This window comes from Pelobates fuscus, chromosome 10, assembly GCF_036172605.1.
Source record: "Pelobates fuscus isolate aPelFus1 chromosome 10, aPelFus1.pri, whole genome shotgun sequence".
Classification (NCBI taxonomy): Eukaryota; Metazoa; Chordata; class Amphibia; order Anura; family Pelobatidae; genus Pelobates; species Pelobates fuscus.
Window position 1 is genome coordinate 19948688 of NC_086326.1, and position 18661 is coordinate 19967348.

General features: G+C 37.7%; 1 protein-coding gene across 2 annotated transcripts in view; it reads left to right on the forward strand.

The window, feature by feature from the left end:
- CRTAC1 (cartilage acidic protein 1) overlaps window positions 1–18661 on the forward strand; it is a 478485-nt gene that overhangs the window by 354215 nt on the left and 105609 nt on the right. For both annotated transcript variants that reach the window (XM_063435174.1, XM_063435175.1), the window contains exon 7: window positions 3079–3224. In XM_063435174.1, coding sequence (XP_063291244.1) covers window positions 3079–3224 — 146 coding nt within the window. The remainder of the gene's footprint in view (window positions 1–3078; window positions 3225–18661) is intronic.

Genomic DNA, 18661 nt, shown 5'->3' on the forward strand with positions numbered 1-18661 from the left:
GGGTCACAACCCCGAAATTGGCACTAATGGAAGCATTATTGTTGGTAGGCCTGAAGCACTGTATCTGCCGATAGTAAGCACACAGCTTGCCACCGCCTAGCGGACCCAAAAATACTGATTTACTTTGACTAAAACAATAATATGCAAACATTATTGGTGTCGGTTTCCTGTGGCCCAACGATTTTGCATTGTAGTAAACAAAATGCCTGGGAAATCCATTCAAACTAGCAGGAGCTAAAATTGTAAACAGGAAAGTTTTGAGACCTCCACAATGAAGAAACTCGCTATAATATTGAAACTTGCTGCTAATAGTGTAATATTTCGAATACGATATATTTAATTTCAAACATTACATTTCTTCTAAGTCCTTTGTAGTGTACTTCCAAAACTTAACTAAACTCAGATTTATTTTGTCCTTCATTACTTGGGGGCACAAATAAATACTGTGAGTAATTGAGCCTAGAATTAGGTGAATTAAATTAGTGGAAGTGACTTAAAAAATAAGAAATGACATGGGATTTTAATTTTGTTTTGCTATCCACAATATGAGTTCAATCAATTATAACCCTTACTAGCACTTTTCCCAGTGGCTCTGCAGTGATTAATCAGTCTGACAAAAGGCCCTGGCATACTGTGACGGTATAAATACACCCACTTTTTTAAAATTCACCTCTGCAATATTCTATAAAGACTACGTCTACTGAAATCAGGAACTGAGTGTATTCATTTTACTTGGGTGCAAATTTACAATAAAAATACAGTATCGAAGGCTGTTTGTATTTGTAACCTAGAAAGCCAGTAGGGTAAATGACAGATTAAAGACACATAGGTCATATTTCACAAATTTAATTCAGTTTTCCATTAAAATCCTATTTCCCCCTATGTTTCGTTCGTTCTCTTTTTTTTTTTAATAAAAATAAAAGATTTTCTTTTGCAGTTCAATATTTTGTTTGCTGTAAGCAGGAAAAAAATTATGATTTTGATAAGGTAATAATGTGACTGAAGTCAAGGCTAAGAGAAAGCAAGATATATGTATTAGCTGAACATATGTGTGCGTAAATAAGGTAAATGTGCTGCCTTGGTAATTGAAAGTCAAAATGATGGCCTAGGTTTAACAAGACTTGTCAAGGGTGCATTCATCAAGCAAACAGATGCCAGAGAACTCTTGGCCCCATTATTTTGGTTAACGGAAGTTGACTGCCTTTCAAGGTGAGTTAACCAATCACAATCAAAGAACACATTATTTGTCATCTTCTTCTGCATGTGGTCAAGGACATTACATTATAGGTAGTTAGGGTCAGAGCTTTCACGAGACCCCCAGAGACCTTGCCCTGACCTCAGGCTGTTACTCTAAGGTCTACTAGCCACCATTATTTGTGAAAAGGAGGTTTTAATAATAGGAAATTATGAGGCAAGTCCATTTTCTTCAGTCCATTGAGTACTGGTCCAATTTTAAAGGGGCCTCTGCTAGTAGGTTATTAAATGTACACATTATGACATTTTGCTCCAAGGCTCAGCAATTTATAGGCTCTCCCGTGGGTTTGGGTACATTGTTTTAGCTACATTCTTTTAAGGTTACACCTCAACAGTATATCTAATTAATTGCTGGTCTTTTTTTAATTAATGCACACAGAACATACCAATGATATACCACCATCTGGATTAATTTCAACACCATCAAACACAATTCTCTGCAGGGTCTGACTAACTATGCAAATTAATTACTGCTATAAAACACGTATTTTATTTTTTAATAAAATCTATTAGGCTCATGTGTTGAGAAAGTGAGAGTCAAAACCATAGGCTTCTTATAAAACAAAGCAATCAATTTCTAAAGATTTACAGTTTCAAAGCAGAATATTTATAAATTTATTTTACCCGTTGCCGTCAATCATCACTTGTAAGGGATTCGGAATAGAAATATAGTGAGCTTTTAGATGGGCCTCGACTGAATGTGAAATTATTGGATTTTGTTAGAAAAATGTTTTTTAAATTAGTTATGTATAAAAAAGTCCTACAGACTTTAATGGTGACTCCCGTAGATAAATCATTTTAAAATTTGGCATATGCAGTGGAATCACTAGATACCTCTTTCTTTGTGGAAGGATGAGCTTTTCCTTTCTCTAAAGCTTCCACGTCTCTCCAGCCTTTAAAAATGCAATTATTTAGGTCAATATCAGGTCATTTTATAATTTACTAACTATTTTAAATTTGTAAAGTTTTTAAAGTTGTATACAGTTTTCTTACTGATAAGGGTAGAAGAGACAAAAGGAAAAGACAAGAAAGAAAGTTGGAAGGAAGAGTAAAAGACAGGAATTGGTAAACTATAACAATGCATTGGTGTTTATTAACTCCATACCCACAGAGAAATAAGCCAATTTTTCAGGTACTGCACCACAATAGCGCAAATGACTTCTCTCCACTTTGAACCACAATACCTACTAGTGCTTAATGGAAAAACTGCAACACTACGATATATACGTTAATGGCTACAAAGTGGGTTAAAATTGCTCTCAATTTTTAGAGACAAGGTACTTGTATCAATCTCGCTTGAAAGCAAGGGATGTTTTATGTTTTATTTTTTGAGTATAATGTATGAATATAATTCTCAGCTTGTTTGCTGACAGCATTAAATATTACATCATCGCTTCACCCTCGCTGTGTACCAGCCATTTTTAGAGACACTGTGTTGGCTTCTCATACTGTTTGTTTGTTCTTCTCTACATGACTTCATCTCTGGCACCGTCTGTTCATGATTCCTGCTACGTACACAGATATGTTTCAATGTTCTGTCTAACATGCGTTTTAAATTACGGGCACAGTCAATCGTTTCTAATGAGACTAGACAGTCAAACACCATCCAATGATTATTAATACTTTTCTAACTGAAATATGGTTTTATACTTTTGAGTGTATAACTTTATATAAATTCATGTATTAGTGACTATATATATATATATATATATATATATATATATATATATATATATTAAAACATAATAACATGGAGATTTTTACACTATTTTAAATTTTATTTCATGAGTAGATAATAAAACAAGCTGCCTTTTGTGTTTACAGGAGTGGATGATACGTATCAGCATGGTCGAGGAGTGGCATTAGCTGATTTTAATAGAGATGGAAAAGTGGACATAGTGTATGGAAACTGGAATGGGCCCCATCGTCTTTTTCTGCAGATGAACACCAATGGAAAAATTCGCTTTAGGGTAATTTATTTGTTTTTGTGTTTACCATTGGTTGCTAAATTATTTTTTAAGTATCTGTGCATAGAATACCTAGGGATTTCATTTGAATGTATGGATGGTGCTTTTTCCTCTAAAGGAGAGCACAGTTGGTGGCAGAGAGGCAAACCATTTGGAGAACATTTTCACCAAGGTCAGATGGTGCATTTTGCACAAACCACACATAACTACACTTAAGTAGTTGTATAATGTACAGGCACCATCATTACATGTAACCTTAAATTATTTTCAATGTGCGTCTTTCATTATTTTGTAAGGATTTAAGTTCTCTTGGAAAAAGAGAAGTTGGGGAGGATAATCTCCTAATGCAATCCAATGTAGTTTTCACAGGAAATAAGTATGGGGATGTAGGGTGCATTATTCTTATAATAATTCTGGCCCCCGCAACTGTCCGACTGAATCATCAGGGCCTGCCCACCTTTAAGATCTTATACATCCCAATGTTTGGAGGTAGGGATCATAATAGTGTCTAATGGCCTGTGACACTATATCCACAAATAATGACACGTTCCTCAAATCAGAAACGATAGATTTTCACTTTCTACACCCAAAGATATATTGAGTGTTGGTAAGTGGGGACATAGAAACAAAGGTGTCTTCATTGAAGGTACAGATCAACTGGTCACCCACCGGTAGACTAAACTGGATGGTTTCTAAAAAGACAGAGCAGAGAACAAATGAAAAAATGTATCAGTCCTTATGTAGATATATTAAGGTAAAATATTTTCTATGGATGCCTTAATAGAAGTTTCATGAATATATTAAAAAATAAAAAAAACTAGTATGCAGTATATATACATTTGGTAATATTGTATGAATTGTATAATTATTTTCAAGAGTGAATTCTTTATTGTTTTAATAAAATATTATTTGAATGATTTTAAATACAAAGGACAGTGTTTTGTGCATATTGAAATGCACCTTTAATATGTAAAAAAAGCTGCTACTATTCTGTAAGTGAAGAAATATTTTAACACTAATATATATTTTTTTCAGTACTGCACAATGTCATGTTATTTTAGTACTTTTCTATTAAGCCACCAAAGCATTCCATTCCATCCTGAACATAGTGACAGGGATGTTATATCCTACATAACTCATGTAATGAGTTATTTTCATTGGTATGGCAGTCCCTGCCAGGTATGTTCCATTCAATAAATATGTCTCTACAAGGCTATTTTGTTAAAATAAAGTGTATACTTATTACTATTTTGAAACAAATAAATAAATAAAAAGAAACTAATAAAACCTCCAGCCTTCTCTTTCAACAAGAAATAAACAGGTCAGTTGAGATGGCTACATCCTTTAATAACTGAAAATGCAGTGCTCTTCTTTTTTTATTTTTAATATACCAAGTTCTATTACCTTATTTATTGCTTATTTTATTGGGGAGGATCATTTATAGCTGGAAGTATCACTCAAAATTTAATCAATGCACTCTTTTGAAAGAAGCCAATGTATCCTTTTCATAGCTCCTAACTTCTACTCCTTATAAAGTAGGACCGGGCGTAGCTGAGACAGGATGCATGTCAATGGGACATGTAACAAAGGAAATCTCCATAGGGATATAAATGGTATAAAAAAGTATTTTGTCAGCTGGCCAAACAGGCACCCCAATTGGAGCAAGAAACTAAACACTTGCTCACACTGCGGATGTTTTAGAACATTCAATAACGTCCTCAATGTTTCGCTCTCCCAAGTAGACCAAGCAGCAGGCCAAGCTGTATGAAAATTTACTGGGATCCTCGAATAAAAAAAACAGGACATACAGTTCCAAATGGAACCAACACATACTGCTCTATTTTTACTCAAGACTAGCTTATCTGCACATTACATTAACTTACAGTGACAAAGTCAATCTAATAAAAATAACCAAATCATATGGGGAAACATACAGGAACTCATAATAACACATTGACATATTTGTAAAGGGGTTGGGAAGACTATACCAGTAGGGACGTAATAGCCGTGAGGCAAACAAGGCATTTGCCTTGGGCGGCACTTTCCAGGGGGCGGCAAAAAAAGCCGCCCCCAAATGCCCAGGCAAATGTCTTGTTAGCCTTGCGGCTAAATGACAATCCAGGCGGGTGGGCGGCGCTGACGAGGGAGCACTGATTAGTGAGCTCTCTGCTCAGCTCCCTTGCGCGCTGCAAAGTGATGCCGGGAGCCGAAATATGACATCATATTCTCGCTACCGGCATAACTCTGCGGTGGGCGAGGGAGCTGAACAGGAGGATCAGTGCTCCCTTGCCGCCTGCAGTCACCGGCCGACCGTCCACCCAGCAGCCCCACTGGACCCCAGGGAAACGAGAATCCACCCCAGCATTCCCAAAGGTAAGGAGGCTGGGGGGATTGAATAAAAAAAATGTGAGTGTATTAGTGTGTGTCTGTTAGAGTGTGTGTGTGTCTGTTAGATTGTGTGTGTGTCTGTTAGAGTGTGTGTGTTTGTTAGTGAGTGAGTGTGTGTCTGTTAGTGTTTGTGTGTGTGTCTGTTAGTGAGTGTGTGTGTGTCGGTTGGTGAGAGTGTATGCGTATCTGTTAGTGAGTGTGTGTGTGTCTGTCAGTGAATGTGTGTGTATTTAGAAGGCGGGAAAGTGGGGATGGCAGTTGAAGGTAGGGGTGGCGAGGGGGGGGCGTCTGAGTTTAGTCATGCCTAGGGCAGAACAAAACTAAGATACGCCACTGTATATCAGACAATAAATATCTCCCCACCTGCAGAAATCATAATATGCAAATCTACCTAATTTATGCAAATTTTTCCTTGCAACCAACAGATGATGCTGCACAGGCTCCATGGCCAAATCCACCTAGTTGGTTGAGAGCATCAGCAGGACAGGAGAGCACACAAAACATTTAACAATAAGCAATTGCATTATACACACCCTGCACTCATAATGGGCACAGGGTGACAAATATAAGAATACAAAACAAGGAACACAGGCGACACTCCAAATAAATAGGAATATGGTCTATTGAACACAGGTTATAACCTGGATACTGATTTCAATAGATTTAAACAGATTCAGACTGATATTGTTTGTTGGAGAGAGCATATAGAGGATATACATTATGATATTGTTTAAATTCAGATTATCGATGTGCACCAGAATATAATCATAAAATCTTCTTAGCATTTGTATCTTATCTATATGATGATATGGAATACATGGCTTATATTGTGAATGTAAATAAGTAGAGAACTTATGTCAAATGTATTACAATGTAAGTATATTATAAAACTGCCTAACTATGGTATATACAATTTTGTGTATGAGCTATAAGCCAATTATAAAGTTAAAACTACTATGCCTGCACCATTAACAGAGAGCACTCCATGTCATGTCTTTTATGTTGTTTTTATACTGTTGTTTTTTTTTGTGATCACATAGATCTGTAACCAATTTGAGTAATCCATGCCAGGATTTCAAGACGTTATTGTTAATTGGACTAACCATGTGATCCATTAATTGACTAATCTAAAGGGTATATATATCCAGAGTAAGTTTGTATTCAAACAAACAAAATATGTGATCACAACTCCAGTGAAAATAGTGATGATTAGTAAACAAAAAATGGAGCTTCCCTGTGTTAGGTGAAGTATCCAGAAAAGGTCCCCAAAGACTTCCTCTTGTCTTCAGCATACATACAAAATAGAGTAAGGGATCATCTGCTAAATACAGATCAAATGGAAAAACATAGTGTTTAACTGTGTGAGAGTAAATGAAGATGTATAATTAACAATTGACCACTCACAAATTATAGGATGTAAAAAAGCCTTGAGTGTAATCCTTTTCTTCAATTTTTTCTATGTTCATCTTCATACTCCCATCAGTAATTAAGAATATTTGCTCAAAAGAGAAAATATATGGAGAATAAAGTGCAATTCCAGAGTGAAGTAAAAAAGAAATTTAATAACTTACATATCAGTTAAAAACAATAAGCATATCACCACTGGGCGTCCTACGCGTTTCGTCCTAAGATGGGACTTCCTCAGGGACTTGGTGCATCAATGACAGCAAGAAAATGTATAAAAACACCCCCCCCCCGCAAGTTCTTATATATCCCCTCCAAGTGTTCATTATTCAATTATTCCCGGCCGGTGTTGCTTCACTGTTCGGGCGGCACTTCCTGCTTGGACGGGATGTCGTCATCACGCACGTCTTTTGCGTTCCAAACGTGCGTTCCACATACCCGGAAGTGGATAGCGATCATAGATTTTCAATTCTCTCGGAGGCATATAAGTAGATAGAAGCATATGAGGGGAAAAAAGAAATTAAAAAAAACTCTGGATAGCTCTGGATAGCACAATATGTTTTATGGATACAAGAGTATATCCCTTATCATCCTATTGTAAACTGCAAAAAATCATAGATGTATACATCAATATAAAAGAATATAAACGATGTACTGCATATGCGCTATATACATATATATATATATATATATATATATATATATATATATATATATACGGTAATCCCAATCAGAAAAATAAAATGAAACACAATAAAACAAATATATACATTACAGCTAATACATTCAAAATGGAGAAGGAAATCTATAATAGAGAATGTAATACTCCATTTATTCCATATGTACTAATTATTCCATTCCCCATTATGAGAATGTGTACAAAACAAGCAAATGGACCAAACAGACAACCAAATATCACTTTACTTTCCTTATAATATATCAGTGATTAGGTGAGGTGGAACCCATTTTTATATGTGTATATGCATTAAACACTCCTCCCCTTCATCTCATTTTTTTGCAGTGCTTAAATATTTTCCACCAATATGACTTTCTCTTTTGGGATTTTTTAAATAGGCCAAATAACAATGCCAATAATAAGTTGTACTTTATGTATGAGATTATCCTTTCAGGTTTTCTCAATTAGAACCCCGATCAAAATGTTGGCAGGAAATACATCAAAAAAAATGAAATGAGAAAAAATTAAATGAAAAAAAGAGAGAGGAGTGCAACATCCGCAAGAATATTCTATATATAACCAAAGTTAATCCTCAAAAAAACTCCACAAATCAATATCTAGATTAAGACCCCAAGGTTGGAGTGTTTTTAATTTATTTATCCAGAATGTTTCTCTTTGTGAAAGTTTCTTGGTCAAGTCTCCTCCCCTCCAATAGGGATCCACATGCTCAATGCCCATAAAGGAAACATTTTGCCAACAAAATTGGTTGCAAGAATTGCAATGCAAAGGTACTATATGTTTAGTCGATTTTTTTCTAATATTGTTTTGATGTTCTAATATTCTTTCTTTAAGTTTTCTACAAGTTCTTCCCACATATTGTTTCCCGCATGGGCATTGAAGCATGTAGACTACGTTTTTAGTGTTGCAATTTATGTTAGATTTTATTTTGAATTTCTCTCCTGTTGTGAAACTCATAGACTTTCTTTTGTGTGCATTTTTGATTTTTACATGCTTTACAGGTATTACAAGGGTTAAAACCGTTGATGTTAAATGGTCTGCCCTTTTGTTGGATTTTTAATGCGTAACTTGGTGCCAGTATGTTTTTCAGATTTCTTGTTCTCCTAAAGATCATTGGCGTTTTCTTGGGTAGCACTTTGCCTAGTATGGGATCTCTACATAAAATATTCCAATGTTTATTGAAAATCCTTTTTATTTTCCAGTGTTGTGTGTTATACTGTGTAATAAAAGAGAAATTATAATCATTTTTTGGGGGTTTTCTTGGGTTTAGATATCATTAGTTCTTTTCTATTCTTTTTTTCTATTTCCTCAATTTCTTTATCTAACACAGTGGGTTCATATTTCTTTGCTATGAATTTATTTTTTAGATGCCTAGCTTGCTCCCTGTAATCTGATTTCTTTGTACAGTTTCTCCTCACCCGTATTAATTGGCTCTTTGGGATTGTTTCTAGCCATCCCTCCTGGTGGCAACTTTTTCTATGTATATAGCTGTTACCCTCAGTTTTTAAAAAAAAAAATACATTTTGACTCAATTTTGTTGTTCTCCACAAAAAAAGGATATATCTAAGAAGTTTATAGTAATGGTATCCATCTCGTGTGTAAATTTTAGACCGTATTCATTTTGATGAATATAGTCCAAAAAGGATAATAGCTCTAATCGTGAGCCTCGCCAAATCATTATAATGTCATCGATAATTTTAAAGGAAGCAGATAAAGGGGGGGGGCCATAGTCATTATGACAAAGGAATATTACATGCACGAGGCCCATAGAATTTTGGGTGACATTGACACCTATATAAAACTTACAGAAGATCCTACAAAAAAATTCAATACCATCCTTGGAATTTTACTAGACCAGGCATATAGGGAAGGCATAATTTCAAAGAACAACAAGGAATATCTTTTCAATAAATTTCCAACTATCCCTATTTTCTACTTCCTTCCTAAATTACACAAGAACCCAATAACACCGCCAGGCAGGCCAATTATTAGTGGCATAAACTCTGTATCCGCCCATTTATCTGAGTTTGTTGACCATCATCTCCAAAAATATGCACATGAAGCACCTTCCTATTTGAAAGCTACAGCGCATATTTTGAGAATTATGGAAGACATAATTTGGAAACCAGACTTCATCTGGGTAACTATTGATGTTGCCTCATTGTATACTGTAATCAAGCATAATAAAGGTTTGATTGCAGTAGAACAAGTTATGGAAAGGGACGAAAATGTAGCATCTGATTTTCGAAATTTCATTCTGAAGAGCATTCATTATATTCTCAAACATATTTTTTTCTTTTTTGATGATTCATTCTATCTGCAAACAACTGGCACGGCCATGGGGACCAGGTTCGCCCCCAGCTATGCAAACATATATATGTGGGATTGGGAATCCAACCACATATGGAGTGGGCATGGCTGGGCAGCGAACCTGGTCCTATGGAAACGATTTATCGATGACATTATAATGATTTGGTGAGGCTCACGAGAAGAGCTATTATCCTTTTTGGACTATATTCATCAAAATGAATACGGTCTAAAATTTACACACGAGATGGATACCATTACTATAAACTTCTTAGATATATCCTTTTTTGTGGAGAACAACAAAATTGAGTCAAAATGTTTTTTTGTTTTTTTTTAAACTGAGGGTAACAGCTATATACATAGAAAAAGTTGCCACCAGGAGAGATGGCTAGAAACAATCCCAAAGAGCCAATTAATACGGGTGAGGAGAAACTGTACAAAGAAATCAGATTACAGGGAGCAAGCTAGGCATCTAAAAAATAAATTCATAGCAAAGAAATATGAACCCACTGTGTTAGATAAAGAAATTTAGGAAATAGAAAAAAAGAATAGAAAAGATCTAATGATATCTAAACCCAAGAAAACCCCCAAAAAATGATTATAATTTCTCTTTTATTACACAGTATAACACACAACACTGGAAAATAATAAGGATTTTCAATAAACATTGGAATATTTTATGTAGAGATCCCATACTAGGCAAAGTGCTACCCAAGAAAACGCCAATGATCTTTAGGAGAACAAGAAATCTGAAAAACATACTTGCACCAAGTTACGCATTAAAAATCCAACGAAAGGGCAGACCATTTAACATCAACGGTTTTAACCCTTGTAATACCTGTAAAGCATGTAAAAATCAAAAATACACACAAAAGAAAGAGTTTATGAGTTTCACAACAGGAGAGAAATTCAAAATAAAATCTAACATAAATTGCAACACTAAAAACGTAGTCTACATGCTTCAATGCCCATGCGGGAAACAATATGTGGGAAGAACTTGTAGAAAACTTAAAGAAAGAATATTAGAACATCAAAACAATATTAGAAAAAAATCGACTAAACATATAGTACCTTTGCATTGCAATTCTTGCAACCAATTTTGTTGGCAAAATGTTTCCTTTATGGGCATTGAGCATGTGGATCCCTATTGGAGGGGAGGAGACTTGACCAAGAAACTTTCACAAAGAGAAACATTCTGGATAAATAAATTAAAAACACTCCAACCTTGGGGTCTTAATCTAGATATTGATTTGTGCAGTTTTTTTGAGGATTAACTTTGGTTATATATAGAATATTCTTGCGGATGTTGCACTCCTCTCTCTTTTTTTCATTTCATTTTTTCTCATTTCATTTTTTATGTATTTCCTGCCAACATTTTGATCGGGGTTCTAATTGAGAAAACCTGAAAGGATAATCTCATACATAAAGTACAACTTATTATTGGCATTGTTATTTGGCCTATTTAAAAAATTCCAAAAGAGAAAGTCATATTGGTGGAAAATATTTAAGCACTGCAAAAAAATGAGATGAAGGGGAGGAGTGTTTAATGCATATACACATATAAAAATGGGTTCCACCTCACCTAATCACTGATATATTATAAGGAAAGTAAAGTGATATTTGGTTGTCTGTTTGGTCCATTTGCTTGTTTTGTACACATTCTCATAATGGGGAATGGAATAATTAGTACATATGGAATAAATGGAGTATTACATTCTCTATTATAGATTTCCTTCTCCATTTTGAATGTATTAGCTGTAATGTATATATTTGTTTTATTGTGTTTCATTTTATTTTTCTGATTGGGATTACCGTATATATATATATGTATATAGCTCATATGCAGTACATCGTTTATATTCTTTTATATTGATGTATACATCTATGATTTTTTGCAGTTTACAATAGGATGATAAGGGATATACTCTTGTATCCATAAAACATATTGAGCTATCCAGAGTTTTTTTTAATTTCTTTTTTCCCCTCATATGCTTCTATCTACTTATATGCCTCCGAGAGAATTGAAAATCTATGATCGCTATCCACTTCCGGGTATGTGGAACGCACGTTTGGAACGCAAAAGACGTGCGTGATGACGACATCCCGTCCAAGCAGGAAGTGCCGCCCGAACAGTGAAGCAACACGGCCGGGAATAATTGAATAATGAACACTTGGAGGGGATATATAAGAACTTGCGGGGGGGGGGGAATGTTTTTATACATTTTCTTGCTGTCATTGATGCACCAAGTCCCTGAGGAAGTCCCATCTTAGGACGAAACGCGTAGGACGCCCAGTGGTGATATGCTTATTGTTTTTAACTGATATGTAAGTTATTAAATTTCTTTTTTACTTCACTCTGGAATTGCACTTTATTCTCCATATATTTTCTCTTTTGAGCAAATATTCTTAATTACTGATGGGAGTATGAAGATGAACATAGAAAAAATTGAAGAAAAGGATTACACTCAAGGCTTTTTTATATCCTATGATTTGTGAGTGGCCAATTTTTAATTATACATCTTCATTTACTCTCACACAGTTAAACACACATTTTTGTTTGAGGAATATTACCCAACAATAAAGTAAACCATCACAGACCTTGGAGTGTCACCTGTGTTCCTTGTTATTGCACTTTGACTTCTGCAGATCATGGTGTCTGCTATTTTCACAGAGCACCTCCCAGATAAATAGTCGGATTGTTGAGTGGAATCTGAGTACGGGGTGATTTGATTCTTGTGAAACAGATAAGAATAGTCCAGGGACCTCAAAGTGTCTGTTTTAAGCTCCTGGTGATGGTGACTACCGTCACAACGGGCACCAAAGAAAAAAAACTTGGAGAGATGGATATAGGTTTCAGATTGTGTCGCTCCCTCCAGATGGGAGACAGATGGGAGGTATATAACAGTTGCATGTTGAGGTCAGTTTGTGTTAAGTTAGAAAAGACATAAGGCAAGAATGTGGATGTAAAGGTAAGAAGCCGAATTACTCTAATGTGTTAAATTCAACAGCGTCATGCATAATATAAATTGTCTGGTTATGTTTTGTTTCCCTCTGGATGGAGAAGAACAAATATGGAGCATGCAATCAGATGTGCACCTATTTGTTTTTGCTCAGAGTCCCAGAATGCTTAGCTTAAAACTGCATTTTAGCACATCACCCTTACATTTGTGAAAGATTAGTGGCAGATATTCCTGACTTGATTTCAAGGCTTGGAGGACTAAGAAGCATTAAGTAAATTTAACATACATTTACAAATATTTTGCCAGCAGAGATAGGTAGGTAGGCGGGTAGGTGGATGGGTGGGTAGGTGGATAGATCACAAGGCAGTTAGATAGAAAGGTAGATAGCTTAATAATATATAATAACTTTATCTAAACTTTAGTTAATGTACCTGGAGATTCCTGGTCAACAAAAAAATGGAGAGTCCCTCAAAGCTAAATTAGAACTGAGCATTGACAACATGGAAGATCCACTGAATATTAGAAGTAAACACTATATACTGATTTTTTACATTTTTGAAACCGCAGTGGATGTTTAAAACTTCCAAATGCCGGCAGAGATTTCCAAGCATTTAATGTTTATGTAAGTGCAAAAACAGTTTGTGTACATTAATCTGGGACTGGAAGAAATATATTTTTATTTATTTAATTGCGCTTAAATGTGTTTAATTTTATCATATCCTCCAGAGAGGAGGCAATCGACATTTTAAACGTATAAAAAATTTACTAAGATAAAACATACACTCTGAAAGTCTTTAATAATTACAGACATTCTAAACAGCTAGAGTCGGAAATATTGTACGTAGTTATTTAACATGAATGTTCAATATACCAACCAATATATCTGTTTTCAATAAATGTGCTGATATAAAATGCTAGAATCATTTATACTGCTTTTTTTGTTTACTAAATTGGTTTTTACTGAGATATATGTATCTAATTTCATTCTGTCATTCTCTTTTTCTATGTATGAAAGATAAAAACAGATGTTATCAACATTTTTATATATACATACAGTAAGTGTAAGATAAAATGTGACACTTTTGATACCTTTTATATGCTTTGATACAGTGGTTGTACAATAAAATGTCTCGGCTGGTAAAGATTTAAAAAAATGATACAAACCATGAGCAATGAAGTTTGCAATATTTAAAACTGGTCTCATCTGATATGGAACACCAACAAATCTTTGTTTTTCAGTTTCTGTATTTTTTTTATTGTAAAAGATTATGGAAGAGGTTAGTTTATGAGCAGCTTAAGTCACTGTCTGACTCAAACCAATAAGGTTCAAGTTAAGTTTAATGCATAGTTTGTTTTAAATCACTATTAATATTTTATATAGCCATTCTCATGTTACAGTGTTGGATACATTGAGTAACTGGTGTCAAAATATAGCAAGCTAAAACAAGAGAAATGTTTTTTGGACATTGTTGGATATAAAGATACGACTTTGAGACTTGAGGCTGATCAGGTAATCGGCAAACTTCCCAAATACCAAACCAAAATATAACCAAATTATCACTAAACAAATTAGCACATGGATTGGCCCATTTTCCACCTTTTAGGTTTGTTCTTCTAATTCTGTTATGTAGCAACATTCGATTGAGCTGTACTAACCTCTGCAGAAATTTGGGTGTCCCGAAAAATTGTCTATCTAAAGAAAAACTGATTCTGTAGAACCAAAATTTGTCACCACTCACAAGTTTAGAAAGGATTTATAGAATGATTAATAAAACCAGTTCAGGAGATGATTTTTTTTTTTTACATTTTTATTCTCGGTTTGATAGGTCAGTGGAGGGCTTTGCAGATGAATAAACAAAAGAGGAAAACCCTGAGGAAAATGATCCAGTTGGGATTTCAATGAGCATTGATGAGGAAATGATTTTGAGGTTTTGTAGTTTCTTCAATGAGGAACACATTTTAGTAGTAATATTGTTGTGGAGCCACCGTAAATGTGGATGAGAGGGTGAAACACAACACCTTCTTGTAGCTCCTGTGAGTGTGGCCATGGAGCTTGACATTGATGGGTGCTGGTCAGGGCTGCCATCAGAAATTTTGGGGCCCCTGACACAGCTCAAGGTCTGGGCCCCCCGGCGCCTGCACCCGAGTCCCCCCCCCCTCCCCTCCCCCCCCCTCCCCCGAGTCCGCCCACAGGGATGCAGTGTCTGCAGGGCCGGTGCAAGGATTTTTGCCGCCCTAGGCAAAAGTAAAGTTTGCCGCCCCCCCATGTGACATCACAGTGCCCCACCCATATGATCTGCCATGTTAACTAACACAGTGCTGCAGTGCCGCCGTGTTTACAATAAAAGGCCTGCAGGGACAGGCTATAGACACCAGAACCACTACATTAAGCTGCAGTGGTTCTGGGGACTATAGTGTCCCTTTAATGTGAGGTAAATTAAAGATTAGTGCCACGAATAATATACTAGATTGCCTACTTACAACCAGATGAGGATGATGATGGGCTTCAGCTACCGTCTGGCTCCACTGGTCTGGTGTAGAACAGGCTCTCTGGAGGCGGTTTGTAACTGTGGCATTGTGTGAATCTGTGTTTGTATGTGTAAGGGCTGCAATGTGAGTTTGTGTATGTATGGGATGCACTGAGTGTGTGGAAGGGGTGCATTGTGTGTTGCTGTGTGTAAGGGATGCATTGCTTGTGTATGTGTGTCTGTGTGTAATGCATTGTGTGTTTTTCTGTGTGCAAGGGGTGCATTGTGTGTGTGATGGATGTCAATCTCTCCCCCTACCCCCGTCAATTTCCTTCTTCTCCCCCCCCCTCCAATTTCCTTCTTCTCCCCCTCCCTCTCATTGTCTTCTCCCCCCCCTCCAATTTCCTTCCTTCTCCCCCCTCCAATTTCCTTCCTCTCCCCCCTCCAATTTCCTTCCTCTCCCCCCTCCAATTTCCTTCCTCTCCCCCTCCAATTTCCTTCCTCTCCCCCTCCAATTTCCTTCCTCCCTCCCCCCTCAAATTTCCTTCCTCCCTCCCCCCTCAAATTTCCTTCCTCTCCCCCTCCCTCAAATTTCCTTCCTCTCCCCCTCCCTCAAATTTCCTTCCTCTCCCACTCCCTCAAATTTCCTTCCCCTCCCCCCTCCCTCAAATTTCCTTCCTCTCCCCCCTCCCTCAAATTTCCTTCCTCTCCCCCCTCCCTCAAATTTCCTTCCTCTCCCCCCTCCCTCAAATTTCCTTCCTCTCCCCCTCCCTCAAATTTCCTTCCTCTCCCCCCTCCTCAAATTTCCTTCCTCTCCCCCTCCTCAAATTTCCTTCCTCCCCCCCTCAAATTTCCTTCCTCCCCCTCTCAAATTTCCTCTCTTCCTTTCCCCCTCTCAAATTTCCTCCCTTCCTCTCCCCCCCCTCAAATGTCCTCCCTTCCTCTCCCCCCTCAAATGTCCTCCCTTCCTCTCCCCCCTCAAATGTCCTCCCTTCCTCTCCCCCCTCCCTCAAATTTCCTCCCTTCCTCTCCCCCCTCAAATTCCTTCCTCTCCCCCCCAAATTTCCTTCCTTCCTCTCCCCCCCAAATTTCCTTCCTTCCTCTCCCCCCCCACTCCCTCAAATTTCCTCCCTTCCCTCCCTCTCCCCCCACTCATTCAAATTTCCTCCCTCTCCCCCCCCACTCCCTCAAATTTCCTCCCTTCCCTCTCCCCCCCACTCATTCATATTTCCTCCCTCCCTCAAATTTCCTCCCTTCCCTCTCCCCCCCACTCATTCATATTTCCTCCCTCCCCCTCCCTCAAATTTCCTCCCTTCCCTCTCTCCCCCCTCCCTCAAATTTCCTCCCTTCCCTCTCCCCCCCCCCCCCCACCCCTTACTCAAATTTCCTGACACCCGACGGGCGGGCGCGCGAGGGAGCACTCTCCTCTGAGTGCTTCCTCTTCAGCTCCCTCGCGCGCCGCGTACTGATGCCGGAGCCGGAAGATGACGTCATCTCCCGGCTCCGGCATCAGTACGGTGCGCGAGGGAGCTGAAGAGGAAGCACTCAGAGGAGAGTGCTCCCTCGCGCGCCCGCCGGGAGTCAGCAGGGCCAGCCTCTGGGGGGCCCTGAGGTGACCGGCTGCTGGGCCCCCCAGGAGAAGAGGCTGGCCCAGTGGGAACATACCGGGGTCGCAGGGCCCCCTGCGACCCGGTATGTTCCCACTGAATGTGGGGCCCGGACGACCTGAGCAGTCCGGGCCCCCCAGGACCGCCGGGCCCATGACAACCGTTGCGGTTGTCATGCCCTGATGGCGGCCCTGGTGCTGGTGGAGTGTTAACTCTTAGCTCATCAGAAATCAGTCTTTAATGTGGTTTTGCAATGGGCAAAGTGCCAGGATTGAATGTCACATCCAGTAACCTACCCTCTGCCAGCCAAATGTGCAGCTGCAAGCTCAGAGGAGGCATCAGGGCAGGCTGTTCTTCTCCACCAGCACGAGATTCTAGATATCGCATGCAGCTAATCTCCCTCTCTGAATAAGGTAAGAACCAGGAGTGGTGAAGAGAGAGGAGACACAAAATTATAAAATATCTACATACATTGATGTATCCACATGATTATATGGTTATACTGATTGTATTATAAATGTGTTCCATTGGGTCTATGTGATACATGTATACATGAAAATTGTTAGTTATAACATTGTGGCTATTCGTGTGTGTACAGTAAAATATTTAGGCATGTGTGAAAACTGTGTGCAATTATACCTAAAAGAAGGCAAAGGGGTGGTCATACTAAATTTGATTTGATTTAAATTTTTCTTCTATTAACTCAATTTGCATGTTGTTAATTGTTAAAAAAAAAAATATTTTCTATTCTTAAAAGCATTCTTACTTTACACAATTTTCTAACACATGCAAAAACAAAGAAATGTGTGCAGTACTTAATGTGTTGTGGATGAAGAGAGAGGACATCAAAATTTTACTCATTCAGGTGTGATTTGCCCTGCTTAGGACTCACTTGGTTATCTGGGGACATAGTAACATCATTAATAGTGAGGAAGTCTTTGAGTAATGGAGGTGACAGAGGAAGGAGGGAAGATGACTAGTGTATAATATAAAAAAAATCCTACATATTTGTGCAACACTCAAGACTCACACTGTTTGTGACTGCTTTTATCACATTGTTTGTATTCTGTATACTCACAATGCTCTTACAATAGATTGATTGAATACACTTTAGCTTGTTTAGCACTATTTAATTTGTCTCGCACATTTGGAATTGTGTAGGACCCACCAATATTGGGGTACTGTGAAGTAGTGGCGGGCTTAACACAATATGACCATATGGTGGAACTGGACCCCTATATTATTTTTCTAAGATAGGCAATTTTAAGTAGCCTAATAAGATCCATAAGTGTATTTTTATGTGTGCGCTGTAACTTAATTTGTATTATGTATGAGTATTGGACATTACGGCAGCACCATTCATGCAGAATGCACGTTCTTGGTGTGCCCCCAATCCTTTTTGTCAACATGCCGGAATTTACTTTGACACTTGTACACATGCTATACTAACTTACAACATACACTTATTTAAGGAAATTGTATAGAATGCAAAAAGCAAAACAGACGACATCTAGGTGGCCAATGGTCATAGGTGGTATTGCGGGTTAAAAAAAAAGGAGGGCAGTTCAGGAGTATTTGCCTCAAGCATTCCCTGTTATGCCATCGCTTCTCT